Source organism: Neomonachus schauinslandi, chromosome X (assembly GCF_002201575.2).
Source record: "Neomonachus schauinslandi chromosome X, ASM220157v2, whole genome shotgun sequence".
In the NCBI taxonomy this organism is placed as follows: domain Eukaryota; kingdom Metazoa; phylum Chordata; class Mammalia; order Carnivora; family Phocidae; genus Neomonachus; species Neomonachus schauinslandi.
Window position 1 is genome coordinate 65,349,853 of NC_058419.1, and position 26,419 is coordinate 65,376,271.

General features: G+C 35.1%; 1 protein-coding gene across 1 annotated transcript in view; it reads left to right on the forward strand.

The window, feature by feature from the left end:
• Nucleotides 1-26,419, forward strand: part of ATRX (ATRX chromatin remodeler) — a 319,976-nt gene that overhangs the window by 184,064 nt on the left and 109,493 nt on the right. The window contains exons 16-22 of the mRNA XM_021678803.2: nt 504-645; nt 1,725-1,834; nt 12,157-12,303; nt 12,467-12,644; nt 21,356-21,493; nt 23,083-23,258; nt 24,565-24,682. Of these exons, the coding sequence (XP_021534478.1) occupies nt 504-645; nt 1,725-1,834; nt 12,157-12,303; nt 12,467-12,644; nt 21,356-21,493; nt 23,083-23,258; nt 24,565-24,682 (1,009 nt within the window). The remainder of the gene's footprint in view (nt 1-503; nt 646-1,724; nt 1,835-12,156; nt 12,304-12,466; nt 12,645-21,355; nt 21,494-23,082; nt 23,259-24,564; nt 24,683-26,419) is intronic.

Below are 26,419 nucleotides of genomic sequence, written 5' to 3' on the forward strand. Positions count from 1 at the left end.
GAACAGTTCTTGTTTGGGACTTTTACGTTATTGAACATCTGTATTTACTTTCCCCTCTGCCTACATTAAATACCAGTCCTGACCAGTCTTTGTGACAACCTTAAGTGCCTTTGCACATTTTCAGATGTCTTCTAGAAAAATAGAACCATCCTTATTTGGGAGCCATGGGTCTATTAAAATTTGTAGGGTGCTATTATAGTTTATTTTAGAGCACTGGTTTTCTCACAGCTCTACCTGTCATGTGTGTTGAGATACATTGGGTGAGAACTGATGAGCTTAATTACTGATATTTCCACAGTGGTTCAAAGTCTTGTACAAGTATTAATTTTGGAAAACATGTTAACCTGTGATCTGTCCTGATCTTAATTGAACCAAAATATTGGATGTGTGGTGTGTAAGTAGATGGGTCTATATTTTGGAAAATTTCCCTTAGTAATACTAATACTCCACCATTGCTTGAAAGATTGCTATGAGTTAGCTAACTGTAATTCCCTTTCTTGTAGGTGATAGAGATTGAAGATGCTTCACCCACCAAATGTCCAATAACAACCAAGTTGGTTTTAGATGAAGATGAAGAAACCAAAGAACCTTTAGTGCAGGTTCATAGAAATATGGTTATCAAATTGAAACCACATCAAGTAGATGGTAAGAAACAATTACATGATTAAAGCATTTTTTTTAAGTAGGCTCCTTGCCCAGCATGGAGCTCATTGTGGGGCTTGAACTCATGACCCTGAGATCAAGACCAGAGCCTAAATCAAGAGTCAGATGCCTAACCAACTGAGCCAGGTGCCCCATGATTAAAGCATTTTTAATTACATTTTACCAATATTTGGTGTGTTCTGTGTGCCTCGCATTCTGCTAAGCACTAGAGGCACATTGGTGAGGAAAACAAATGTGAACCCAGCCCCCTATGGAGCTCATAAATAAATGAGGAGAAACAATTGAATGATTGCCAAAAAAAAATAATTGTTATAGGATGGCAAATAAGTGCCACATATAAATGGGTATATATAGCAAGTGGGTTTCATATAGTCTGCAATGGTTGGGTTAAGGGCAGCTGCAGGGTAGGGAGAGATACCACTGTTAGCTAAAAGCCTTCTTTAGGGAATGCTATTTCAACATTTTTTCAGGTATGTTTGTTAATAATATTCTGACATTGGTATTTTGAAAGATACCAAATTATCCGTGTTCTCTGTTTTGTTAAAGTGGAAACAGTAAGTCAGTTTTGAGTGTGTATGTGAATGAATTCATAAGGGAAGTTCTACAATTCTGCTTCTTGGGTAGTGAGCCCCCTTTCTTGTTTAGTCTTTACTATTGAATAAAAGGAGAAATGATAAATTATCTCCTGGGTAGTTTTCCTAATCAACTCAATAAACCTTAAAGAATATGTGATAGGAACCTATAAATTAGATAAAATTTTAGATAACATTTCTATATTAGAGTATGCATATGTTTCTTCAGATTGTCCCAGGGAATGAAGGTTTGCTGTGCTAGAATAGATGAATGAAGGAAAGTCACCCTGTTGTATGCTTCAGTTTACTATCTTTTTTTTTTCTAATTAACCTTATTGAGGGTGGGGGCATTTCATATATAATTATGAGATTCTTTATCTCATTTTAAAATTCTGTTTCTTAGAAGTCTTAGTTGTTTTTGATGTGTGTATGAAGGAAGATTTTTAACTTGGATCTTTAAATTTAATTTAATGAAGCTATCATTTTTAGGTGTTCAGTTTATGTGGGATTGCTGCTGTGAATCTGTAAAAAAAACAAAGAAATCTCCAGGTTCAGGATGCATTCTAGCACACTGCATGGGCCTTGGTAAGACTTTACAGGTAAGAACATGAAGGTATCCTGTTCTTGTGCATTCATGATTTCAAGATTATATATTGGATTCTATTCTGTGTCCCAGGCAGAGTTACAGGGTCTGGAGATATAGCAGCCAGTAAACAAGAATAACAAGATACCTCTCTCAGGAAGCTTATATTGTAGTGCAGTTGAGAGATTTTAATCAAATAAGAAATATGTACTTTCAGGTAGTAAGTGTTCAGAGAGAATAGAGAGGGAATGCAACTTTAAGGAGGTGATGTATGAGCAGAGATCCTAATGAAGTGAAGGAATGGGGTTACAAGGCATAGGCAGTAAAAACTGCAAAGATTCTGAGGTGGAAATGAACTTCCTTACAATTTTTAATAGTCTGTGATCCTATAGTAATGAGAATGTAAAATATTTTTCATTATTAAAATACTGAATTTCTGATTGGCAGGACTTGTAGCAGAGATGACATTAGTGAATCTATATGTAATATTATATATTTTTGAATATATATGTAATATTAAGCCATGAGATAATTACAGATTGAGTGAGTCAGAACACTTTATTTTTTATTTTTTAACCAATTTTCTTGGCTTTTAAGGTTCTTTTTTTGTTCTTAGATTTTATTGAAATTTAAGTTACTTATAGTGTAGTATTGGTTTCAGGAGTAGAATTTAGTGATTCATCACTTACATATAACACCCAGTGCTCATCACAATGAGTGCCCTCCTTAATGCCCATCACCCATTTAGCCCATCTTCCAACCCCACCCCACCTCCCTTCCAACAACCCTCTGTAGGTAACTCTATTATGGTTTGCCTGCCTCTCAGGCTTTATCCTGTTTCTTTTCCTTCCCTTCCACTATGTTCATCTATTTTGCTTTTTAAATTCCACATATGAGTGAAGTCATTTGGTATTTGTCTTTCTCTGACTGGCTTATTTCACTCTAGTTCCATCCATGTCCTTGCTAGTGTGGCAACATTTCATTCTTTTGATGGCAGAGTAAATTCTATTGTATGTATTTACCATATCTTAATTATCCATTCATCGGTTAATGGACATTTGGGCTCTTTCCATAATTTGGCTATTGTTGATAGTGTTGCTATAAACATAGGGGTGCATGTGCCCCTTCGAACAGTAGTTTTGTTATCCATTGGATAAATACCTAGTAGTACAATTGCTGGGTCGTAGGGTAGTTCTATTTTTAACTTTTTGAGGAACCTCCATACTGTTTTCCAGAGTGGCTGCACCAGTTTGCATTCCCACCAACAGTGTAAGAGTATTCCCTTTTCTCTGCATCCTCGCCAACATCTGTTGTTTCCTGATTGTTAATTTTCTCCATTCTGACCCGTGTGAGGTGGTATCTCATTGTGGTTTTGATTTGTATTTCCCTGATGATAAATGATGAGCGTTTTTTCATGTCTTCTGTGGAGAAATCTCCGTTCATGTCTTCTCACCATTTCTTAACTGGATTATTTATTTTTTGGGTGTTCAGGTTGATAAGTTTTTTATAGATATTGGATGCTAGACCTTTATCCGATATATCATTTGCAAGTGTCTTCTCCCATTTGGTAGGTTGCCTTTTAATTTTGTTGTTTCCTTCACTGTGCGGAAGCTTTTTATCTTGATGAAGTCACAGTAGTTCGTTTTTGCTTTTGTTTCCCTTACCTCTGTAGACGTGTCTGGTAAGAAGTTGCTATGGCTGAGGTCAAAGAGGTTGCTGCCTGTTTTCTCCTCTAAGACTGTGATGGTTTCCTGTCTCACATTTAGGTCTTTCATCCATTTGAAATTTATTTTTGTGTATGGTGGAAAAAAGTTGTCCAGTTTCATTCTTTTGCATGTTGCTGTCCATTTTTCCCAGCACCATTTGTTGAAGAGACTGTCTTTTTTCCATTGGATATTCCTTTTTGCTTTGTCAGAGATTAGTTGACCATATAGTTGTGGGTCCATTTCAGGGTTTTCTCTTCTGTTCCATTCCTTTATGTGTCTGTTTTTGGGCCAGTACCATACTGTCTTGATGATTACAGCTTTGTAATACAGCCTGAAGTCTGAAATCATGATGCCTCCAGCTTTGCTTTTCCTTTTCAAGATTGCTTTGGCTATTTGGGGTCTCTTGTGGTTCCATACACATTTTAGGATTCTTTGTTCTAGCTCTGTGAAAAATGCTAATGGTAATTTGATAGGGATTGCATCAAATGTGTAGATTGCTTTCAGTAGTATAAACATTTCGACAATATTTGTTCTTCCTATCCATGAGAATGGAATGTTTTTCCATTTCTTTGTGTCCACTTCAATTTCTTTCGTAAGTGGTCTGTAGTTTTCAGAGTGCAAAGCTCTTACAAGAGGTTAGGCTATTCCTAGATGTCTTATGTTTTTTTGGTGCAGTCGTAAATGGGATCAGTTCCTTGATTTCTCTTTTTGCTGCTTAATTATTGGTGTATAGACATGCAGGAGCATTCTGTAAATTGATTTTATATACTGACGCTGCTGAATTTGTGTATCAGTTCTATCAATTTTTTGTTGGAGTCTTTTGGGTTTTCTACAGAGTATTGTGTTGTCTGCAAAGACTGAAAGTTTTCCTTCTTCCTTGCTGATTTGGATGCCTTTTATTTCTTTTTGTTGTCTGATTGCTGAGGCTAGCACTTCCAGTACTATGTTGAACAATAGTGGTGAGAGTGGAATCCCTGTTATGTTCCTATCCTTAGGGGGAAACTCTTCAGTTTGTCCCCATTGAGGATGATATTAGCTGTGAGTCTTTCATGGATGGCCTTTATGATGTTGAGGTAGGTTCCAATCTTTCCCTACTTTTTTGAGGATTTTTATCAAGAAAGGATGCTGTATTTTGCCATGCCTTTTCTGAATCTGTTGAGAGGATGATATGGTTCTTTTTTTTTTTTTTTTTATGGATGTTTTTGTTTTTTTTTTTTTTTTTTTTATGGATGATATGGTTCTTACGCTTTCTTTTATTAATGTGGCATATCACATTGATGGATTTGTGGGTATTGAACTACCCCTGCATTGGCTTTTAAGTTTTTAATTCCATTCAGTTAATGTACAGTGTTATGTTAGTTTGAGGTATACAATATAGTTATTCACTAATTCCATACATCACCCAGGGCTCATTATGACAAGTGCACCCCTTTGTCCCCATCATCTACTAATTCTACCCCCTTACCACCCTCCCCTCTGGTTACCATCAGTTTGTTCTCTATAATTAAGGATCTGTTTCTTGATTTGTCTCTCTTTTTTTTTCCTTTGTTCATTTTTTTTTGTTTCTTAAATTTTACATATGAGTGAAATCCTGTGGTATTTTTGTTACTCTGACTGACTTATTACAGTTAGCATTTTGCTCTCTAGCTCTGTCCATGTTGTAGCAAATCGGAAGATTTCATTCTTACTTATGGCTAAATAATATTCCTCTGTGTGTGTGTGTGTGTGTGTGTGTATCTCACATCTTTATCCATTCATCTATGGATGGACACTTGGGCAGCTTCCATATTTGGCTATTGTAAATCATGCTTTTTTAAACATAGGTGTACATGTATGCCTCTGAATTCGTGTTTTTCTATTCCTTGGGTAAATACCCAGTAGTGTGATTGCTGGATTGTAGGGCAGTTCTATTTTTAACTTTTTGAGGAATCTCCATTCTGTTTTCCCACCAACAGTGCAAGATGGTTCCTTTTTTCCCACATTTTTGTCAACACTTCTTTGTCTTGTGTTTTTGACGTTAGCCATTCTGACAGGGGTAAGGTTATATTTCATTGTTTTGATTGCATTTCCTTGTTGATGAGTGATGTTTATCTTTTCTGTGTCTGTTGGCCATCTGTTTATCTTCTTTGGAAAAGTGTTCATGTCTTGTGTACATTTTTCAACTGGATTATTATTATTATTTTTTTTTTTGGTGTTGAGTTTTAAGGGTTCTTTATATATTTTGGATACATAACCCTTTATCAGATATGTCCTTTGCAAATACCTTCTCTGATTCTGAAGGTTACCTTTTAGTTTGGTTGATTGTTTCCTTTGCTCTGCAGAAGCTTTCCATTTTGTTGAAGCCCAATAGTTTATTTTTGCTTTTGTTTCCCTTGCCTCAGAGCCATATCTCTTAACATGTTCCTACAGCTGATGTCAGAGAACCTACTGCTTGTGCTCTGTTTGAATATTTTTATGGGTTTAGGTCTCAAATTTAGGTCTTTCATCCATTTTGAATTTATCTTTTTGTGTGGTGTAGGAAAGTGGTCCAATTTCTTTCTTTTGCATGTCACTGTCCAGTTTTCTCAACACCATTTCTTCAAGAGACTGTGTTTTTCTCATTGGATAGTCTTTCCTGGTTTGTCAAAGATTAATTCACCATATAATTGTGGGTTTATTTCTGGGTTTTCTATTCTGTTCAATTGCTTTATGTGTGTATTTTTGTGCCAGTACCATACTATTTCGATTACTACAGCTTTATAGTATAACCTTCATGTCTGGAATTATAATGCTTTTCTTTTTTTTTTAATGTTTATTTATTTATTTTAGAAAGAGTAAGAGTGTGTATGAGCAGGGGAGGGGTATAGGGAGAGGTGGGGAGAGAATCCCAAGCAGACTCCCTGTTGAATGTGGAGCCTGTCTTGGAGCTCTATCCCAAGACCTTGAGATTATGACCCAAGCTGAAACCAAGAGTCGGATGCTCAACCGACTGAGCCACCCAGGTGCACTTATGTTTTGCTTTTCTTTTTTCAGAAAAGATTACTTTGGCTATTGGGGATCCTTGTGGTCCATACAGATTTTAGGATTGTTTGTTCTAGCTCTGTGAAAAATGCTGGTGGTATTTTGATAGGGATTGTGTTAAATGTGTAGGTTGCTTTGGGTAGTATAGACATTTTAACAATATTTGTTCTTCCAATCCATGAACATGGAATGTCTTTACATTTCTTCATCTTCAGTTTCTTTCATTGGTATTTTTACTTTTCAGAGTACAGGTGTTTCACCTCTGGTTAAGTTTATTCCTAGGTATCTTAATACTTTTGGTGCAATTGTAAATGGTATTGTTTTCTTAATTTCTGTTTCTGCCTCTTCATCATTGGTGTATAGAAATGCAACAGATTTCTGTTTGTTGATTTTGTGTCCTGTGACTTCCCTGAGTTTATCAGTTCTAGCAGTTTTTTGGTGGAGTCTTTCATATGTTCAGGTATGGTTCCTCTAAATCTACTTTGTTGAGGTTTTTATCATGAATGAATGTTGTAGTTTGTCAAATCTTTTTTCTGCTTCTGTTGAAATGATTATATGGTATTTATCCTTTCTTTTATTGTTGTGGTGTATGACATTGATTGATTTGCCAGTATTGACTGACCCTTGCAGCCCAGGAATAAATTGCAATTGATCATGGTGTATGATTTTTGAAATGCATTGTTGGATTTGGTTCGCTAGCATTTTGTTGAGCATTTTTACATCAGTGTTTACCAGGATATTAGCCTGTAGTTCTCCTTTTTAGTGATTTCTTTGTTTTTGGAATCAGGGTAATGCTGGCCTCATAGAGTGAATTTGGAAGTTTTTATTCCTTTTCTGTATTTTTTAGTAGTTCAAGAAGAATAGGTATTAACTCTTCTTTAAATGTTTGGTAGAATTCACCTATGAAGTCCTTTTTTCCTGCTCTTTAGTTTGTTAGGGTTTTTTTGATTACTGATTCAATTTCTTTGCTGGTTATGGTTGTGATTGAATTTTCTATATCTTTCTTTTTCAGTTTTGGCAGTTTATATTTTTCTAGGAATTTATCCATTCTGGGTTGTCCATTTTTTTTTAGTATGTAGTTTTTCATAATATTCTCTTATAATTGTATTTTTATAATGTCATTTGTTATTTCTCCTCTCTCATTTATAATTTTATTTACTTGAGTACTTTCTCTTTTTTTACTTCTCAGTCTAGCTAGAGGTTTATATATTTTCTTGCTTTTTTTTAAGGAACCAGCTCCTTGTTTCATTGATCTTTTCTATTGTTTTTTTTTATTTTCTGAATCACTTATTTCTGCTGTAATTTTTATTATCGCCTTCCTTCTGCTTGTTTTAGTTTTGTTTTTTGCTCTTTTTCTAGCATCTTTAGGTGTAAGGATGGGTTGTTTATTTCAGATTCTTCTTGCTTCTATTTTGTTCCATCTCAGGGGTTTTTGGTCATTGTGTTTTCATTTTCATTTGTTTTTCATGTAGTTTTTTATTTCTTCTTTTATTTCCCGATTGACCCATTAATTGTTTAATAGTATGTTATATAATTTCCAAGTATTTGTTATTTTCTAGGTTTTTTCTTGTGGTTGACTTCTAGTTTAATAGCATTTTGGTCAGAAAAGGTTTATGGTATGAATTCTGTTTCCTTGAGTTTGTTGAGGCTTGTTTTTTGGACTAATGTCATATTCTGGAGAATGTTTCGTGCTCTTGAAAAGAATGTGTATTCTGCTGTTTCACGATGGAATGTTCTGCATGGATCTGTTAAATTCATCTGTTCCAATGTGTCATTCAGAGTCAATGTTTCCTTGTTGGTTTTCTGTTTAGATGATCTGTCCATTGATGTAGGCAGGGTGTTAATATCTCCACTATTATTTTTTCTTTTTTTAAGATATTTATTGAGAGAGAGCACAAGCAGGGGGGAGCAGTAGAGGGAGAGGGAGAAGCAGGCTCCCTGTTGAGCAGGGAGCCTGATGTGGAGCTTGATCCCAGGACCCTGAGATTATAACCTGGGCCAAAGGTAGACGCTTAACCACCTGAGCCACCCAGACACCCCTATCCCCACTATTATTGTATTATTATCAATTCCTTTATGTTTGTTATTTATTGTTTTAGGTATTTGGGTGCTCCCATGTTGGGTGCATAAATATTCACGGTTGTTACATCTTTTTAAATTTTTCCCTTTATGATTATATAGTGTCCTACTTTGTCCCTTGCTCCATCTTTGTTTTAAAGTCTGTTTTGTCTGATATAGGTATTGCTATTCTGGCTTTTTTTTTTTTTTTTTGACATCCATTTGTGTGATAGATGTTTTCTCCATCCCTTCACTTTTAATCATCAGGTTCATTTAGGTCTCAGATGGGTTTGTTATAGGTAGCATATGGATGGGTCTTTTTGTTTTTTTTATCCATTCTGTCACCCTATGTCTTTTTTGGGAGCACTTAGTCCAGTTACATTCAAAGTAATTATTGATAGTTATGTATTTAGTGTCATTTTATTATTCATTTTGTGGTTGTTTTTGAAGATTTTCTTCGATTCTTTCTTGTCTTTTTCTCCCATGTTTTGCTGATTTTCTTTAGTGATATATTTGGATTTCTTTCTCTTTATTCTTTGCATGTTTATTAGTGGTTTTTGATATATGGTTACCGTTAGGGTTTTATATAACTTCTGCATATAGCAGTCTGTATTAAGTTGATGGTCGTTTAAGTTCGAGCCCATTCTTTGCTCCTCTCTTCCACATGTTTTCAGTATATGGTGTCATATTTTACATCCTTTTATTTGTTCCTTTATTGATTCTTTACAGAAACATTTATTTTTAATCATTTTGGTCTCTCCTTTCAACTGAGTCTCCTTTAATATTTCTTGCTACATTAGTTTTTCTATGTATGGTAAACTCTTTATTTCTCCTTCTATTTTGAATGATAGTCTTTCTGGATAGAGTATTCTTGGTCACACATTTTTCCCATTCAGCACTTTGAATATATCATGCCACTTTCTCCTTGCCTGCAAAGTTTCAGCTTTTAAGGCTGCTGGTAGCCTTATGGGTTTTATGTTACTTTCTTCTTTTGTCTTAGTGCTTTAAAATTTTTTTCCACTATATTTTGTCAGTTTAATTACAGTATGTCTTGGTATGTGTCTGCTTTTGTTGACTTTGTTGGGAGTTCTCTGTGCTTCCTGGATTTGGATATCTGCTTCCTTTCCCAAATTAGGGAAGTTTTCAGCTATTATCTTTTCAAATAAATTTTCTGCCTTCTTTTCTCTGTCATCTTTTTTTTTTTTTTTAAGATTTTATTTATTTATTTGACAGAGAGAGACACAGCGAGAGAGGGAACACAAGCAGGGGGAGTGGGAGAGGGAGAAGCAGGCTTCCTGTGGAGCGGGGGGCCTGACGCAGGGCTCGATCCCAGGATGCCGGGATCATGACCCGAGCTGAAGGCAGACACTTAACGACTGAGCCACCCAGGCGCCCCTCTGTCATCTTCCTTTGGGATTCCTGTAATACAAAATGTTACTGTGTTTGATGGAGTCATTTCCCTATGTCTCTTCTCATTTTGCATAATATTTTTTTTCTCTCTTTTGTTTAGCTTGATTACTTTACATTACTCTGTCTTCTAGGTCATTAATTTGTTTCTGCACTTCTTCCAGCCTGCTGTTCATTCCATCTAACCTGTTTTTCATTACATTTATTGAGCCCCACCCCACCTTTTTTAGATTTTATTTATTTATTTGAGAGTGAGCTGGATAGACAGCATGGGGGGAGGTGGAGGGAGAAGCCAGCTCCCCACTGAGCAAGGAGCCCAGCACGGGGCTCCATTCCAGGACCCCGGGAGATTCACTTAACTGACTGATCCACCAAGGCACCCCTCATTTCGTTTATTGAGCCTTTTATCTCTGCTGTGTTATTTCTTACCTCTCTGTTAAGGGTCTCACTCATGTCTTCCTCTCTTTTCACAAGTCCAGTAGGTATCCTTATGATCATTCCTTTAAATTATTTATCAGGCATATTACTTATATCTGTTTCACTTCGATCTGTGGTTGTGGCCTTGTTGTGTTCTTTCATTTGGGATAAATTTCTCTGTCTTCTCATTTTGTCTGTGTCTCTGTGTGTGTTTCTGTGTGTTAGAAAAGTGAGCTCAGTCTCCTGTTCTTTAGAGTAATGGCCTTATGAAGAAAAGGTCTTGAGTGACGTGCCATATAGTGTCCCCTGTGTCCTGGTGTCTGGTGTTTGTACAAGTGTCTCCAGTGGGTGCTGCGTGTGCTTTGTTGTTTTGTTCCGGCCACTTTATCCTTCACAGCAGCCATCTGCAGAGGCTCTCTTTGTCTGTTGTGGGCAGTGTTTGATTTCTTGCCGGAATGTGGCATCTTTTAACTAGGTGTGCTGAGGTCTGTTTGTGAAATGAGAAGTGTTGCAACGACTACTGAACTGAGATCCTGAAAACTCCCAGGTCGGGAGACATGGTGTGAACAGGGATTTGGGTTGGTCTTCTGGGGGAGAGGGCCTTCTGCCCCGGGACTAAGGGAAGCATGACCCAGAGGGGTGCTTCTGCTGGAATGTTGGCAGTTGGGGCTTAGTCTAAGCAAGTTAGGTAACAAGTGTCAGTGCTCTTCTGCTTCCCACAGGTGACCTTGTGCTTATGCTGAGGGGAGGGTTGGGAAGATGATGTTGCCAGGTTTCTTTGTTCCTGGAGGGGTCTCTTTGTGAATGCTGGTTCCCTGGGATGTGGTCTGAGATGAGTGAATACCCTCCCACTGTGTGCCCCAGGTACTCTTCATTTTGCTGTTTCTATGGTGTATGTCCATGCACTGTTTGCCTTCTCTCCAAGAGCAGCACATTGTCCTCTGGGCTGTATCTCAGTCATGCCTGCTGACCTTTAAAACTCTGGACTTCAAGCCCCACTGGTTGCAAGAACTCAGAAAATTCAGCCTCCTCACATTTCAAGCCAGTTGCTTTGGGGATTCATTTTCCCTCTGTGCTCCCCTGTGTGGTAGGCTGTCTTTTGTCCTTCTCCATGACCACATTTCCCTCCCCACCACAGTGGCCTTGAACCGTTTCTGTCCCAAACCACATCTCTGTACTTTCTACCTTCTTTGATGTGGCCTCTTCTATACCTTCACTTGTGGCGTTTGTTCTGCCAGTTTCTTTAAGTTAATTTCTGGGATATTTATGATGATTTGATAGTTATTTTAATTGTGGGATGAGGCGAGCCTAGGGTCCTTGTACTCCACCTTCATCTTCCCAAGATACCAATTCAGAACACTTTAGAATGGAAAAATACCGTATAACACTGTTCTCTTCTAAATTGGCAATAGCAGTTTCTGAGTTTGTGGGGAGGGACATTGTGCAGAGACTAGGGACTTAGTCATAGTTTTGGTATGGTTATTTCTTATATTCATATTATTATTGATCATAGGATCATGGAGCTTTAGAGTTGGAAGAACCTTATACATCATGTAATCAAACTCCGTCTTTTTATATATTATATCTCTTTCCCCGTACTTTGCCTGGTATGGAAATTGTGACCTTTGGTTGGTTGCTTTATTGTTTAAAGGTAAAAGAAAACAAAACTAGTAAATTGTAAGATTGTTTTATTTTAACTTTCTTGCCGATATTTTAGTTGAAGATGGTAACTTAATTTGTTTTCTTGTAGGTGGTAAGTTTTCTTCATACGGTTCTTTTGTGTGACAAATTGGATTTCAGCACAGCTTTAGTGGTTTGTCCTCTTAATACCGCTTTGAATTGGATGAATGAATTTGAGAAGTGGCAGGAGGGATTAAAAGATGATGAGAAGCTTGAGGTATTATAATTTAAATATTTTCTTTTATTAAAATAACTACATGAAATTCATATAGTAAAAGAAAAAGATTTTTAATTACCAATTATGCATATTTCCATGGGAATATGCAGTATTCCTACATTCCTAATAGCTACCTTTAAGAATCTTTATTTTCCCACAAAAGGTCTCTGAATTAGCAACTGTGAAACGTCCTCAGGAGAGAAGCTACATGCTGCAGAGGTGGCAAGAAGATGGTGGTGTTATGATCATAGGCTATGAGATGTACAGAAATCTTGCTCAAGGAAGGAATGTGAAGAGTAGGAAACTTAAGGAAATCTTTAACAAAGCTTTGGTTGATCCAGGTAATATATTAACAGGCACTGAGATAAATAAGCAAGTTGAATAAAAAATACGCTGATGTTCTGTTTAACAAGCAACTACTCAGTATCTGGTTTTTGTTTCATTTGTCCTTCTGATTTTTTCCTTCTTTCTGTTTCTTAGTATAATTTTATTAAGGTGAAAGCACTCTTAATGTTGCCAAATTTTCAGAATTCAGTTGCTGAGTCTGGAAGTGTTTGAGGTTTTTAGGGAGATCTTGTAAACAACTAAAAATGCATCAGGTACCTAAGTCACAATTGCAGTTTCTTCCAACTGTCTGAATATTAGATGGTAACAACACTTCTCTCCATACTCTGGAAACAGTTAAATTTCTTTCCTAATTTTATGTCATTAGAAGAATTGCTGCATGTTTTTTTTTTTTCCTGTGTTTTAAAGTGTTGTCACTATGGAAGGTTAATATTTACAATACTGTCTAGCCTTATGACAGTAATTCTCATAATGCAAGATCCAAATATTTAATTCTTATTTGGCACTTGGAAAAGCAGCAAGTTGTATTATTCACAAAACTAATTAATTTTTAATTATTTGTATTTTTTTTAAACTTTATCTTATCTAGTTACTTTGAAGCACTTATTGAGGCTTTAGATGTGTGTTAAGAAAGTCTAATTTTCACTTTTTCACTGTCAAAATAACAGTATTCTTTAGAATCCATCAATTTGCCTCCTTTTTATTAAATTTTATTTATTGTTTTCAGGTTTATTCAGATATAATGGACTGAGTTGTAAAATATTTAAAGTGTACAATGTATGATTTTGATAAATGAATACATTTTGGAAGTGTTACTGAGAGAATGAAAAGGAAAGAAGCCTCAGTTATTTTCACTGCCCACATTAAAGAATTACAGGAGAGGAAAATGAAAGAAAAGCAGAGCAAAGTTTTATTAAAGTATACCAAAGGAGGGGTCGGCTACTCAAAAGAGACAAAGGCCCAGAAAACTCCTGGGTGTGGGCTTATATCAATTTTTTCTTTTGGGTGGGTCCTAGGGTCAAAACATTTGAGTGACAGGCCCGGATTATATAATGATGAGCCGACTATCCATGTCCTTTCCCAAAATATATTTGAAATGCCTTAATGGGGTAGGAAACCACAACATTATTTCTATTTTAGAGACATCGGTCAAATGAGGACAAGTGACTGCTTTCTGCACAAGTGCAACAAGCACAACAAACTTAACCCTAACTCTGTCGGGATGTTGTAACTGCAAACTGACTGCTAGATGGGTGGAATGGAGTGGTCCCTGGGTGGTCCTCAGTTGGGGGCTCTCTATCAGGACATCTGGTTCCATCCTCCTGTTGCTTAGGCCTAGCTTCCTGCCTAACAGAAGGATTCACCCCTTTGAGTTACACATCTATGACCTCACATAGTTACTACCCCCATTTTTTTTGGTGAGAGCATTTAAGTTTTACTCTTTTAGCAAATTTTAATTATACAGTACAGTGTTATCAGCTATACTTACCATGTTATAAATTAGATTCTCAGACCTTATTCATCTTATAACTGAATGTTTGTACTGTTTTGCCTCTTTTTTAAGATAATGATTTAATTAACGTGTACCAAAGTAACATTGCCATTGTAAATCTAAGGCTCAATAAGTTTATCAATTATTTGTCTGAAAGTTCTGTGGTTTTATCGTCAGAGAACTTTAAGCTAGTGAATAGTACTGCAACAGATTTTTAAGAAGATTGCTTTGGAATAGGTAAAACAACAGTTTCAGGTGCTTAACATTGTGATTTGTTCATGAGGAAATACATTTTTAAAAAATTAAAGCTTGACATGAAGAATAACATTTGTTATTTCCATGTAAATCATTTAGTGACATTTTAAAAATGTTTTACTTTGGAATAATTTTTTACAGAAAATTTGAAAGGATAGTAAAAATAAAAAACAACAAAAAAACAACTCCCATATTCCATGCACCCAGATTTCCCACTGTTAACATTTTACATTGCCATGGTAGATTTGTCAAAACTAAGAAATTGGGCGCCTGGGTGGCTCAGTTGGTTGAGTGACTGCCTTCAACTCAGGTCATGATCCTGGAGTCCCAGGATCGAGTCCCACATCGGGCTCCCTGCTCAGCGGGGAGTCTGCTTCTCCCTCTGACCCTCCTCCCTCTCATGCTCTCTGTCTCTCATTCTCTCTCTCGCAAATAAAATCTTAAAAAACAAACAAACAAAACTAAGAAATTGATACATTGTTGGCATATGTTAGTAACTAAACTCCAAACTGTATTTGAATTTCACCATTTTTCATGTCCACATTCTGTTCCAGGATCTGATCTAGGGTGTATTACACTGCATTTAATTGTCATGTCTCCACAGTCTTGTCTGGTCTATGACAACTTCTCAGTCTTTATTTTTCATTATCTTGTCAGTCTTGAATGTTGTGCAAGTAGTCTATAGAATGTTCACTAGTGTGTGTTTGTTGTTCTTCTTGTAATTAGACTGGGGTTATAGGTTTTTTAAAAAATTTACCAGAGGTGAAATACCTTTCTCATCACATCATATCCAGGGTACATTAGATCGACATGACATTACTGGATCTACCATTTTCACTTGTCTCTACTCTGTTCTTTGGAAGTCAGTCACAAAGTCTAGCTTACCCAAGTTGGGGGAAGGCAGAAATTAAGCTCTGTCTCCCTTAGTGGCCATTATCTGCACATAAAATTTGGAGTTTTTCTTTAAGAAAGATTTGTCCTTTCTACTTATTTATATAATCAATCATTGTATCAGTACAGACTATTATTATTTTATGTTAGATTATAAACTAATCCTATGTTATTTATTTTGTTGTTCAAATTGTTCCAATTTGGGCATCGAGAGCTCTTTCAGGTTTGTAGATTGGTTCCTGTATCCCTTTAATATGTCATACTTTTTGTTGTTGTTTTAAGCACTTCATTACTTTCTGGTACTGTAAGGTACTCCGGGCTTATGTTATGTTGTCTCTGCCTCCTGCCCCAGAATTAACCATTTCAGTAGTGTGCCATGGTGCCTTTTATTGAAAAATGGTGTTTACAAACCAAGATCTGGGTGCTTGGGAATGTTTGTTGCTATTGTAGTATCTTTGCTTCTAGGTCCTCTCAGCAGGTGATATGTGTACAAATCTGCATCTACACACAAATCTATCCCTTTGTGTGTGAGTGCATAGAGATAAACTTGATTTCATAATGGTGTCTTCGAGTCTAATCCAGTATCAGTGTTCATTTTCACCTTCTTTGTTAATCTGTTACTTTTCCAACTATGAGAATCCTGGCTCCACCTATCCACCATCCATTTATTTATTTGTCCAGACTCATTATACATGCAAAGTAATTTCAGAATTGTTAACCTGTACCTCTGTGAGAAACAAGTTTACCAACTGTATATAGTACAGTGTTTATATGATTGTTTTTGTCTATGGCTTTATAATTTATAGTTAAAATATTTTCTAAAGTCACTTAGGCCAGTTCCTTTGTTTTATTATTTAGATACATTAAAGTTTATTCTTTGTAATGTGGAGTTTATTGGGCTTTGACAAACGAATAGTCTGTTTATAACCTCATTACTATACTTGCCTTTTTAAATTCATACCACAGTTACTTACTTTAAGTCATGCTAAACATTTATTCATTGTGGTAGCTTGAATATTAATCTGCATTATCCCACATTTTAATTTAATGACTAGAGTTTATTGCGGTAAAAATACACATAAAATCCATTTAACCATTTTAAAGTTTACAATTCAGTGGCATTTAATGTATTCACATGTTATGTAACTCTCACAACTATTCCCTTGAACTCCACAGCATTTTCATCACCTCAGAAAGAAATTCTGTACTCATTAGCAGTCATTCCCAAATGCCCTATCCACGGGAAACTACCAATGTACTTTTTGTCTCAGTGGATTTGCCTTTTCTGGACATTTCATAAAAATATTTCTGGACATTTTGTAAAAGTAAAATCATAAAATATCTAACTTTTTTCACTTAGGGTAAGGCTTTCAAGTTTTATTTGTGTTGTAGCATGTTACCAGTACTTCAATCCTTTATGCACACACAGAATATTAATTTAAGGTACTGTTTGATTTAAACAATAAAATAGACCTATGTAATTATATAAAATAATGACAAATTTCCATGGTGTATTGAACTATTTCAGTCAGGCTTTATTTTTGAACAGGAGAACTTTTGTCTAAGCCTCTTGCTAAATCCCTTTTCTTCCACTCTCCAGAGCCTAATGACTGCATTCTCCCTGTATTTTGTCTAGAATGATTTCTACAATAGCTATTTTCAAATCCTACCACCTCATTGGAATGAGGTTTTCCAGAAAATACATTTCCAAGATTATTAAAACTTATTTCTTTTAAACATTAAAGATTTTAAAACTTTTTAATGTTAGCATGTTATATACATTCCTATCTTAGTAAATAGAATATGAATAACATCTTGTAGCTTTTTTGTTGACTCAGGATTATTCATGAATATATTTACTTTTATTCTTTCTTCCTACTTTTATTCCCTCAGATATCTTTACTAAGGATAGGGTCCCCTTTCCTTTTATTGTCACACTAATAAATAGTTCTTTTTAAGTTAAATTATAAAAGCAATACATGTTCTTGAGCAAAATATAAACAGAAGGAAAAGGTGTATATTAAAAAGTAAAAGTTCCCTTCCTCCTGTTTCACTGTTGTTTCCTGTATATCCTTCCAGAAATTTTTTTGTGTTTATGCGAACAAGCATGTACTTTTTGAGATGTGATTGACCTATAGCCTTATAGTAGTTTCAGGTATACAACATAATGATTCAATATATGTATATATTGCAAAATGATCACCATAATGATTCTAGTTAACATCCCATCAACCACATAGCTAAAATTTTTTTCTTGTGATGAGAACTTTTAATATTTACTCTCTCAGCAACTTTTAAGTATATAATACAGTATTGTTATTTATGATTATCATGCTGTATATTACATTCCCAGGGCTTATTTATCTTGTAATTGGAAGGTTATAACTTTTGACCATCTTTACCCATTTCACTCATTCCTATCACCTGCCTCTGGCAACTACCAATTTATTTTCTGTGTCTTTGAGTTTGTTTTGTTTTGTTTTTAGATTCCATGTAAGTGAGATCATAGAGTTATTGCCTTTTTTGTCTGATTTATTTCACTTGACATAATGCCCTCAAGTTTCATTCATGTTGTCACAAATGGCTGCATTTCCTTTTTTATGGCTGAATAATATACCATTGTATATAGATATATACCCCACATTTTCTTTATCCATTCATCTGTCAGTGGACACTTAGGTTGTTTCCCTGTCTTGGCTCTCGCAAATAATGCTGCAGTGAGCATGGTAGTTCAGATACTTCTTTGAGATAATGATTTTGTTTCCTTGGATATATACCCAGAAGTAGAAATGCTGGTTCATGTTGTAGTTCTATTTTTCAATTTTTGAGGAACCTTCATAGTGCCTGCACCAATTTACATTCTTACCAATGGTGCACAAGGGTTTCCTTCTCTCCACATCCTCACCAGCACTTGTTATCTCTTGTTCTTTTGAGAATAGCCATTCTAACAGGTGTGAGGTGATGCCTCATTGTGGTTTTGATTTGCATTTTCCTGATGATTAGTGATGTTGAGGTCTTTTTCATGTACCTGTTGCCCATTTGCATGTCTTCTTTGGAAAATTCTCTAATCAGATCCTCTCTCCACTTTTTAATCAGATTGTGTGGGGTTTTTTTTTCAAGCATGTATTGCAGTGTTTAGAAGTCCAAGACTACTCTCAGGTTCAGTGATTTACTAGGACTCAATACAACTCAGAAAAGCTGTTATACTCGTGGTTATGGGTTATTACAGTGAAAGGATACAAATTAAAATCAGCAACAGGAAAAGGCACATAGGGCGGCAGGGTCCAGGAGAGTTCCAGGGCTGATCTGTCAGTGGAATTATGCAGACAGTAGTTACTTCTTCCAGCAGTGATACATAACAGTAAGTATGGAGTGTTGCTAAGCAAGTACACTTTTACAAACCTTGGTGTTCAGAGTTTGTACTTGGTCACATAGACATGTTTGACCACCCATGTGACTGATCTTAGTCTTTAGTCCCTCCAAAGTTCAAGAAGATGCCATATGGCCCAAAGGCACCACTGCCCCAAAAATAACCTCGTTAGACTATCTGGTGTGTGTCCCAAGCCATCCAGGTAAACAAAGACCATCTTCTCCCGCAGGACATTCCAAGTTTAGAGGTTACCTCCCAGGTGCTGAGGGCAAAGGCCTAACCTTTCTTTGGGCATGGTTAATCCTTTACTACATATATGTATACATAGATAAAACCACCCTGTTTGAGGTGGCTTTTTTTTTTTAAGATTTTAATCATTTATTTGACAGAGAATACAAGCAGGGGGAATGCAGGCAGAGGGAGAGGGAGAAGCAGGCTCCCTGCTGACCATGGAGGCCGATGTGGGGCTTAATCCCAGGACCCTAGGATCATGACCCGAGCCGAAGGCAGATGCTTAACTGACTGAGCCACCAGGTGCCCCAGAGGTGGTTGTTTAAATACAAATAGTATCATAATATAGATTGTGCAACTTGCTTCTTTTTATTTAATAATGTATTTGGCGTATATTTCCAGGTTAGTACATAGAGATCTGTATCATTAATTTTAGTTCTGCAACATTCCATTATAGTTTTATTAAAGCCCTTTGAAAAGCTTTTAGGTTGTTTTCAATTTTTCACCAAAACAAGCAATGCTTCAGGGACTATTTTATGTATCTTTGGGTACTTGGGGAAGTAATACCTTTAGGATAAATTCCCAGAAATTGAAATATGGGTCAAAGGGTGCATACATTTTACATCTTACATTTTAATAGATATTGTAAAGTTGTCTTCCAAGATATCTAATAGTAATTTAGACTCTCACAAAGATTGTATGAGAGTACCTGTTTTACCATACCCTCATGAACAGTGAATATGGTGGTGAAAATCATTTAAGTCACATGTAAAAGGCAATTTTTCTCCTCAGAAAACTTTTTAGGATTAAAAAAAACAGTATGTAGTCTTTTAATACAAAGCTAGGTATAGATTTTAGTTTTTAAGAAAGTATATAAGTAATTTTAAAAAGTCTTAATATTTGTGTAGCCCCATCTGAATACTGATTAACAGTTACATCATTTGATCAATCATACTGAAGCATTTACTTCTGAAATCATGTAGAAGATAAATTTTCTCTACTGCCAACAGATAGGGAGTAATTTGACAACTGTTATTGTTAAAATCAATATTTAAGTAGAATGTATGTATATTAACCAGCAAGCAAATTGTATATAAACCATACTTTAGAAAACAATAATATGATATTTTAATAAAGTGTATATGTTTCTTTTGAAAGAGTCACTTTCAGCTGTAACATCTTTTATAGCTTGGAAAGTGTTCTTCCCATCCGCCCTGTAGCCATATAACAATCAATTTAGCTGTCCATTATCAGTTAAACTTTCCCCCTGCAAAGAGTGTTCATTATTTGGAATATGTTAAATGGGAGATACTGCAGAGTCTATTGTGATTTATTTTTATTTTAATTTTTTAAAAGATTTTATTTATTAGAGAGAGAGAACACGAGTGGTAGGGGCAGAGGGAGAGGGAGAAGCAGACTGACTTCCTGCTGAGCAGGGAGCCTGATACAGGGCTCCCCAGTCCCAGGACCCTGAGATCATGACCTGAGCCTAAGGCAGACACTTAACTGACTGAGCCATCCAGGCGCCCCTCTATTGTGATTTATGTAGTATTCCTTAAAAGGTAATTTTTGAAATTTGTCTTTTCATGTATATATAAATTGCTAGTAGTCTTAGGCAATTGTGTTCACTTGATACTCTAGTGCTGAAATATATCTTTAGATACTGTTTTCCAATTATAAAAGATTTTATTTTTCGAATACCTTAAATCTGTTGGGAGGGATCTTTTTACTCTTTTGATTATTTTTATTTTTGTTTATTTTTGTTTCTTATTGAGAGAATCTTAAGTACCATCTATAGTATTAGTTTAATACTCTACTGTTGGCATATAATTAATACTAGTTAGTGCCACATTACAAAATACAGTAAATACAGCAGCAGATAAAATAGGACTTTTTTTTTTTTTTTTAAGATTTTATGTATTTATTTGACAGAGAGACCGCAAAAGAGGGAACACAAGCAGGGGGAGTGCGAGAGGGAGAAGCAGGCCACCTGCCAAGCAGGGAGCCTGACATGGGGCTCAATCCCAGGACCCCAGGATCATGACCCGAGCCAAAGGCAGGCGCTTAACGACTGAGCCACCTGGGAGCCCAAAATACGACTATTACTATGAGGATATTGTTTTATCTTCCCACAAGAGCAGCACTTTATTTTTTTTTTTTAAAGATTTTATTTATTTATTTGACAGAGAGAGAGACAGCGAGAGCAGGAACACAAGAGGGGGAGCGGGAGAGGGAGAAGCAGGCTTCCTGCCGAGCAGGGAGCCTGATGTGGGACTCGATCCCAGGACCCTGGGATCATGACCTGAGCTGAAGGCAGACGCTTAACGACTGAGCCACCCAGGCGCCCCAAGAGCAGCACTTTAAAGAGTTAACTTATTTGCTTAAATGGATTACATATTCGATTTGTAATTACATTTTAAATTTTATTATATACTAATTAAATATTGTTTTTCCAAACATTTTTATAGGCCCTGACTTTGTTGTTTGTGATGAAGGTCATATTCTAAAAAATGAAGCATCTGCTGTTTCAAAAGCTATGAATTCTATACGGTCAAGGAGGAGGATTATTTTAACAGGAACACCACTTCAAAATAACCTAATTGAGTGTGAGTTAATATCTGCAATTATGCTGTAGAGTTGGCATTGCCTCAGATACATTTTTGCCACTTTGCCATTTGCCTTTCTTCTGTCTAATATAGTGTCTGACTATGATCTGCGTAGGTCCATCTTAGTCTGCTGTGAAAGAATACCATACATTTCAAGTGGAATGCTTTATAAATATGAATGGTAAACCACAGTCAACAGGTGTGCTATTTTGAGTGTTTAAATATAAACATAGAATTTGAAATTTAAAAAAATTATCAGAAGTCTTAGTGATTGCTTTACAAATTCAGGAGATATTGTAATGAAATATATCTAATTTGGGGGGAGTTACTATAGGAAATTGAAAAGAAATGGCACGTGTGAATGTTTTAGGAATGTGAAGATGGGATAAGGAGAGTTGTGTTGAATCTATATCAGCATAGAATTTGTTGAGACTGAGGACAGATGAGAATCCATATAACTTGTGATTTTTTCTCATTTTCATATATGTGGTGATACTTAAGAGGGAACATGAGTTATTCAGCAAATAAATTGAAATTTCCTATTATAATCCAATGTAATAGTTTTTTGTTATTTTTATTATTTCCATTCATTTAGTGTATAGTAACTTAGCTTTTTTTTTTTTTTTGTAGAACTGGTTATTATTTCACTGTAACTTATATTTTATCTTTATTTTTATCTGTTGTAGTTTCCCCTTTTTCTGTTACTCCATTTGTAGAAATGCTACTTCACATTGCAAAAACAATAAAATATTAGTTAGAAGAGTATTACGATACAGTGAAGAAAGCAAACCTATGGTGTTTGCCAATGAAATTCACATCCATAGTAGTATACTCCCATGGAACTTTGATTTCAGTGACACTGCATGTAGAGTTCATTTCGAGTTCTTGATTGAACTGCATTTAATTCTCATTATTATTCATGACTTTTTACGGACTGTCCTATAATGAGAATATGTTCTATCTTACTGTTAAAATCCAAATACATATTCCTTAGAATTTTCTAAGACAGTCCATTGGCTCCTATAAATATCAATTTTGATGTAATAACTACTAATAAAATTATATTGAAACAGTGGGAAAAATGCTATTTCACATTGTGGTCCTATGTAGTATAGGGCAGCTGATAACTCTATTAAGGGCTTCTGGAACTAGATCAGTTAATATAAAGTTTGATATAGTGGTTTATTATCTGATTTTATTATTTTGATTCAGTATCTATGTATTTTTCACAAGATACCCTTGCTGACCATAAAATCATGGTTAGAATTATAGAATACTTGTTTTATACTCCATATCTGTTATAGAGAATAGTGAATTAGAATAAAATGTTCTTAGATGTTGTTTTTAAACGTTCATGTCTAGAATTTAGGGATGGTTTTTATTTGAATTTCTCATCTGGGTTAGGTAATCCAGTTCCAGATCAGACTTAAAACCAGTGTTTAGTCTATGCTCAGTTTGCTGTTCTTTCTTTGTAGCTAATTCTAATGCTTCCATGGCATGTGTTTTTGACACGAACATTTTATCAGAGAATTTTTCTGAGTTCCTTTTAGCCATTATTGTTATTAGTGAACTAATGTCTTCTCTCTTAGATCATTGCATGGTTAACTTTATCAAGGAAAATTTGCTGGGATCCATTAAAGAGTTCAGAAATCGATTTATAAATCCAATCCAAAATGGTCAGTGTGCAGATTCTACCATGGTAGATGTCAGAGTGATGAAGAAGCGTGCTCACATTCTCTATGAGATGTTAGCTGGATGTGTTCAGGTACAAATACATTCCATATAATAAAATATTGTTACTGTTATAATCCCAAATGTTTTCTGAATTTAATTATTTTATGTTTTCTTTCCCCCTTTTTAGTATATAGTTTTATAGTAAATCTTCTTGCATTGTCTTCAAAAGTTTTTGAAACTTTGAACTTTAAAAAAGGAGTTCCATTTATAGCATAATTGATTAATTCATTTGCCAAGTGTATAGCTTCATATTTTACTATGCTAATGTTTAGATTCCTCATCTTTAAGATAGGGAGTATGTAAAAGGAACATAGCTGTTATGATTAAGAAATTCCTATGTCCACCCTAATTTTATAGTAGAGTGGCCTGAACCTCACTTATTTGAAATTGTTGTAGGAAAGGCAATTATGAATTGTGGAGGAGCCATTTTTAATGTAATCCTGAAGAAACAGTTTTATTACTTTGAAGTCATACACTAACCTGAATGGGTTAATAGTGTTTACATACAGATATTTAGTGAATCTGTATTAATGAGTAAGCAGTTAGTAGATCTCAAAATCTGCACTTTTTCTTTAGACACTAGATACTAATTGTAGCCACAAAGATGTAATAAATAAACAAATGGGCTGTCCTTCTGGCTGGATATTCTGCCATCATATTAGGCAGTCATCCTTTTTGTTCAGGTTAGCCACAGGTACTAGCAAGTCCTCAGTTTCTGTATTGCTGCTACTACCTAGACAGTATTTTCCTGGTTTAGGTAGTCATTTGTACCTAGCACATTAGTGTTCTTTCTTTCTTGTTTCTTTAATTAAATGGTATCAAGAGTGCTTATACATGGCTTGCTTTCTCAACTGGGTAAACAGTTTCCCTAAAGCTATGTGTTATCCTCCGGCGTAATGGCATATCTTACCCAAAGGACAAACCAGACTGCATCAGACATTGATTCATTGCTTTTAGTGTATGATTAAAGCAAGTCTTTTTTTCCTAACACTGCTTACTGTATCCCCTATATACTTTTTTTCTTTTTTGTTTTTCTGTATAGAGAAGACCATTTGGTAATATGACCACTTCAATTTAAAACCTGCCTGGTGTATTGCAGTATCCATTTACCAGTGCATCATATTGTGTAGTCATATGATATATATTAACTGCAATCATACAATGATGATTATGTGATTAAAGAGGCTAAATATGTTTAAGAAAATGTTTTCTTGTATGTTTGGTACCTATTTATTTATGTGTATCTTTTAGTTGCAAGGAATGATGATTCTTAGAGCAGTCAATTCCTGTCATGTATTTAGGTTAACTAATTTCGTTCTCTTTCTTGTTAATTACAGAGGAAAGATTATACGGCATTAACAAAGTTCTTGCCTCCAAAACATGAATATGTGTTAGCTGTGAGAATGACTCCTATTCAGTGCAAGCTCTATCAGTACTACTTAGATCACTTAACAGGTAACAGATGCACTTAGTGTTTTTATCTTCAAAAGACATTCTTTTTCTGATGAGTGTTGTTTTAGTAATTTTACCAAGTAGGTTCTTTTTCATTTGTGCATTTGAATAAAATGGATGTGTTCATTTTGTAAAAGCACAAAATAGTTCTAATTTAAAAACCACTAAATTGTCAAGCTAAACTAGGAACAAACTGGTGAAAAAACATATACAGTATATTGGAATAATGCCCTTAGTTTGTAAAGAGCTTTTATTTCAGAAAAATTATTAGTGTAAATAAATCCGTAAAAGAAAATATATAAAATACCAGTGTGTTACTTAAAAAATTGAACCACAATAATAAAAGGCATATAAACCAAATCCATGAAATCATTTCTCATCAAATTGACAAAGGTTGAAGGAAAAGAAGCAAAATGCAAGGCAGGACATATATTATGCTCCCAACCTTATAGTAAAAATATACACAGATACCTAAAATACACCAAAATGCTAACAGAAATTGTTTTTTTTCGGTGGATTCATTATGAGGATCTTTTAGAATGTTTCTTATTCTTTTCTGTGGGCTTTTAAAAAATACGACGAATAGTTACTTTTTATCATCAATAAATTCATGTGTCTGTATGTGTGTCTGTGACTGTATGCCCAAGGTTGTCACTGTTCACAGAGCAAAATCTAGCCTCTTTTTGGTCTGGAGTGAGATTTCTTACTTGTTAGTCACCTTATTCTGGTACTTTACTCAAGTGATATGTCAGGTTTATTTAGGGGATACAGGTTAGAAAGTACCCATTAGCCATTGTGGATAAAATACACTTGATCTTAGCCAGAAGGCCGAGAAGTGATGCCATTGTGGATAAAATAAATTATAAAAAATAATAGGGGGTGGAAGTGTGTACATGCACCTGAAAATGATACCTCATTTCATATCACTAGTTGCAGTGATATACCTTATAACAGCAGTGCATTTTAGAGAAAGGAATAATGATGATGGTTCTCAAGAATGATTTTGCTTTGGGGAAAACAGAATTTGAATGTTAGTATTTTACAGAACTGCTTTTTTGCTATATTATAAACAGATTTTTACAGACTTTTAGAAGAAAATCACTTGTAATTAGGCACACATTTTCATATCAGCCAGAAACTTTTAGATTTATTGTACCATCGTGTTTTGGATGACAAAAATTGGAGACATAATTAAGTAACCAAAGGTGGTCATCCCAATGAGAGAGCTACAGTGTAGTTAAAGAAGAAAAGGGATGTCCAGAGCTATCTTTATTAATATCTGAGTAATAAAGGGTACTAAATTTGGTCATTTAATTTTTTTCATTTAAAATTTTGTTTTATCTTAGAGAAAATGCCAGCTGCAGTGTTTTCAAATATTAGAGAATCACATGTCTTTAATAACCAATAGCAAAATGTTAATAGCTCATATATAGATCTTGAAGTGTATACTTTTGAAGGCAATGCAATATTTAAGAACTAAGAGGGCCTCATTCGTTGTGATTTTAAATGATAGGCAGTATCTAAAGTACTAACTGTTAAAAGCTTCTAAACTCTGTAAAGTATAATTGTTTTTTTAAGTTTTTATTTAAATTCTAGTTAGTTAAAATATAGTGGAATATATTCAGGAGTAGAATTTAGTGAGTCATCACATACATATAACACCCAGTGCTCATCACAAGTGCTCTCCTTTTTTTTTTTTTATTCTTATGTTAATCCCCATACATTACATCATTAGTTTTA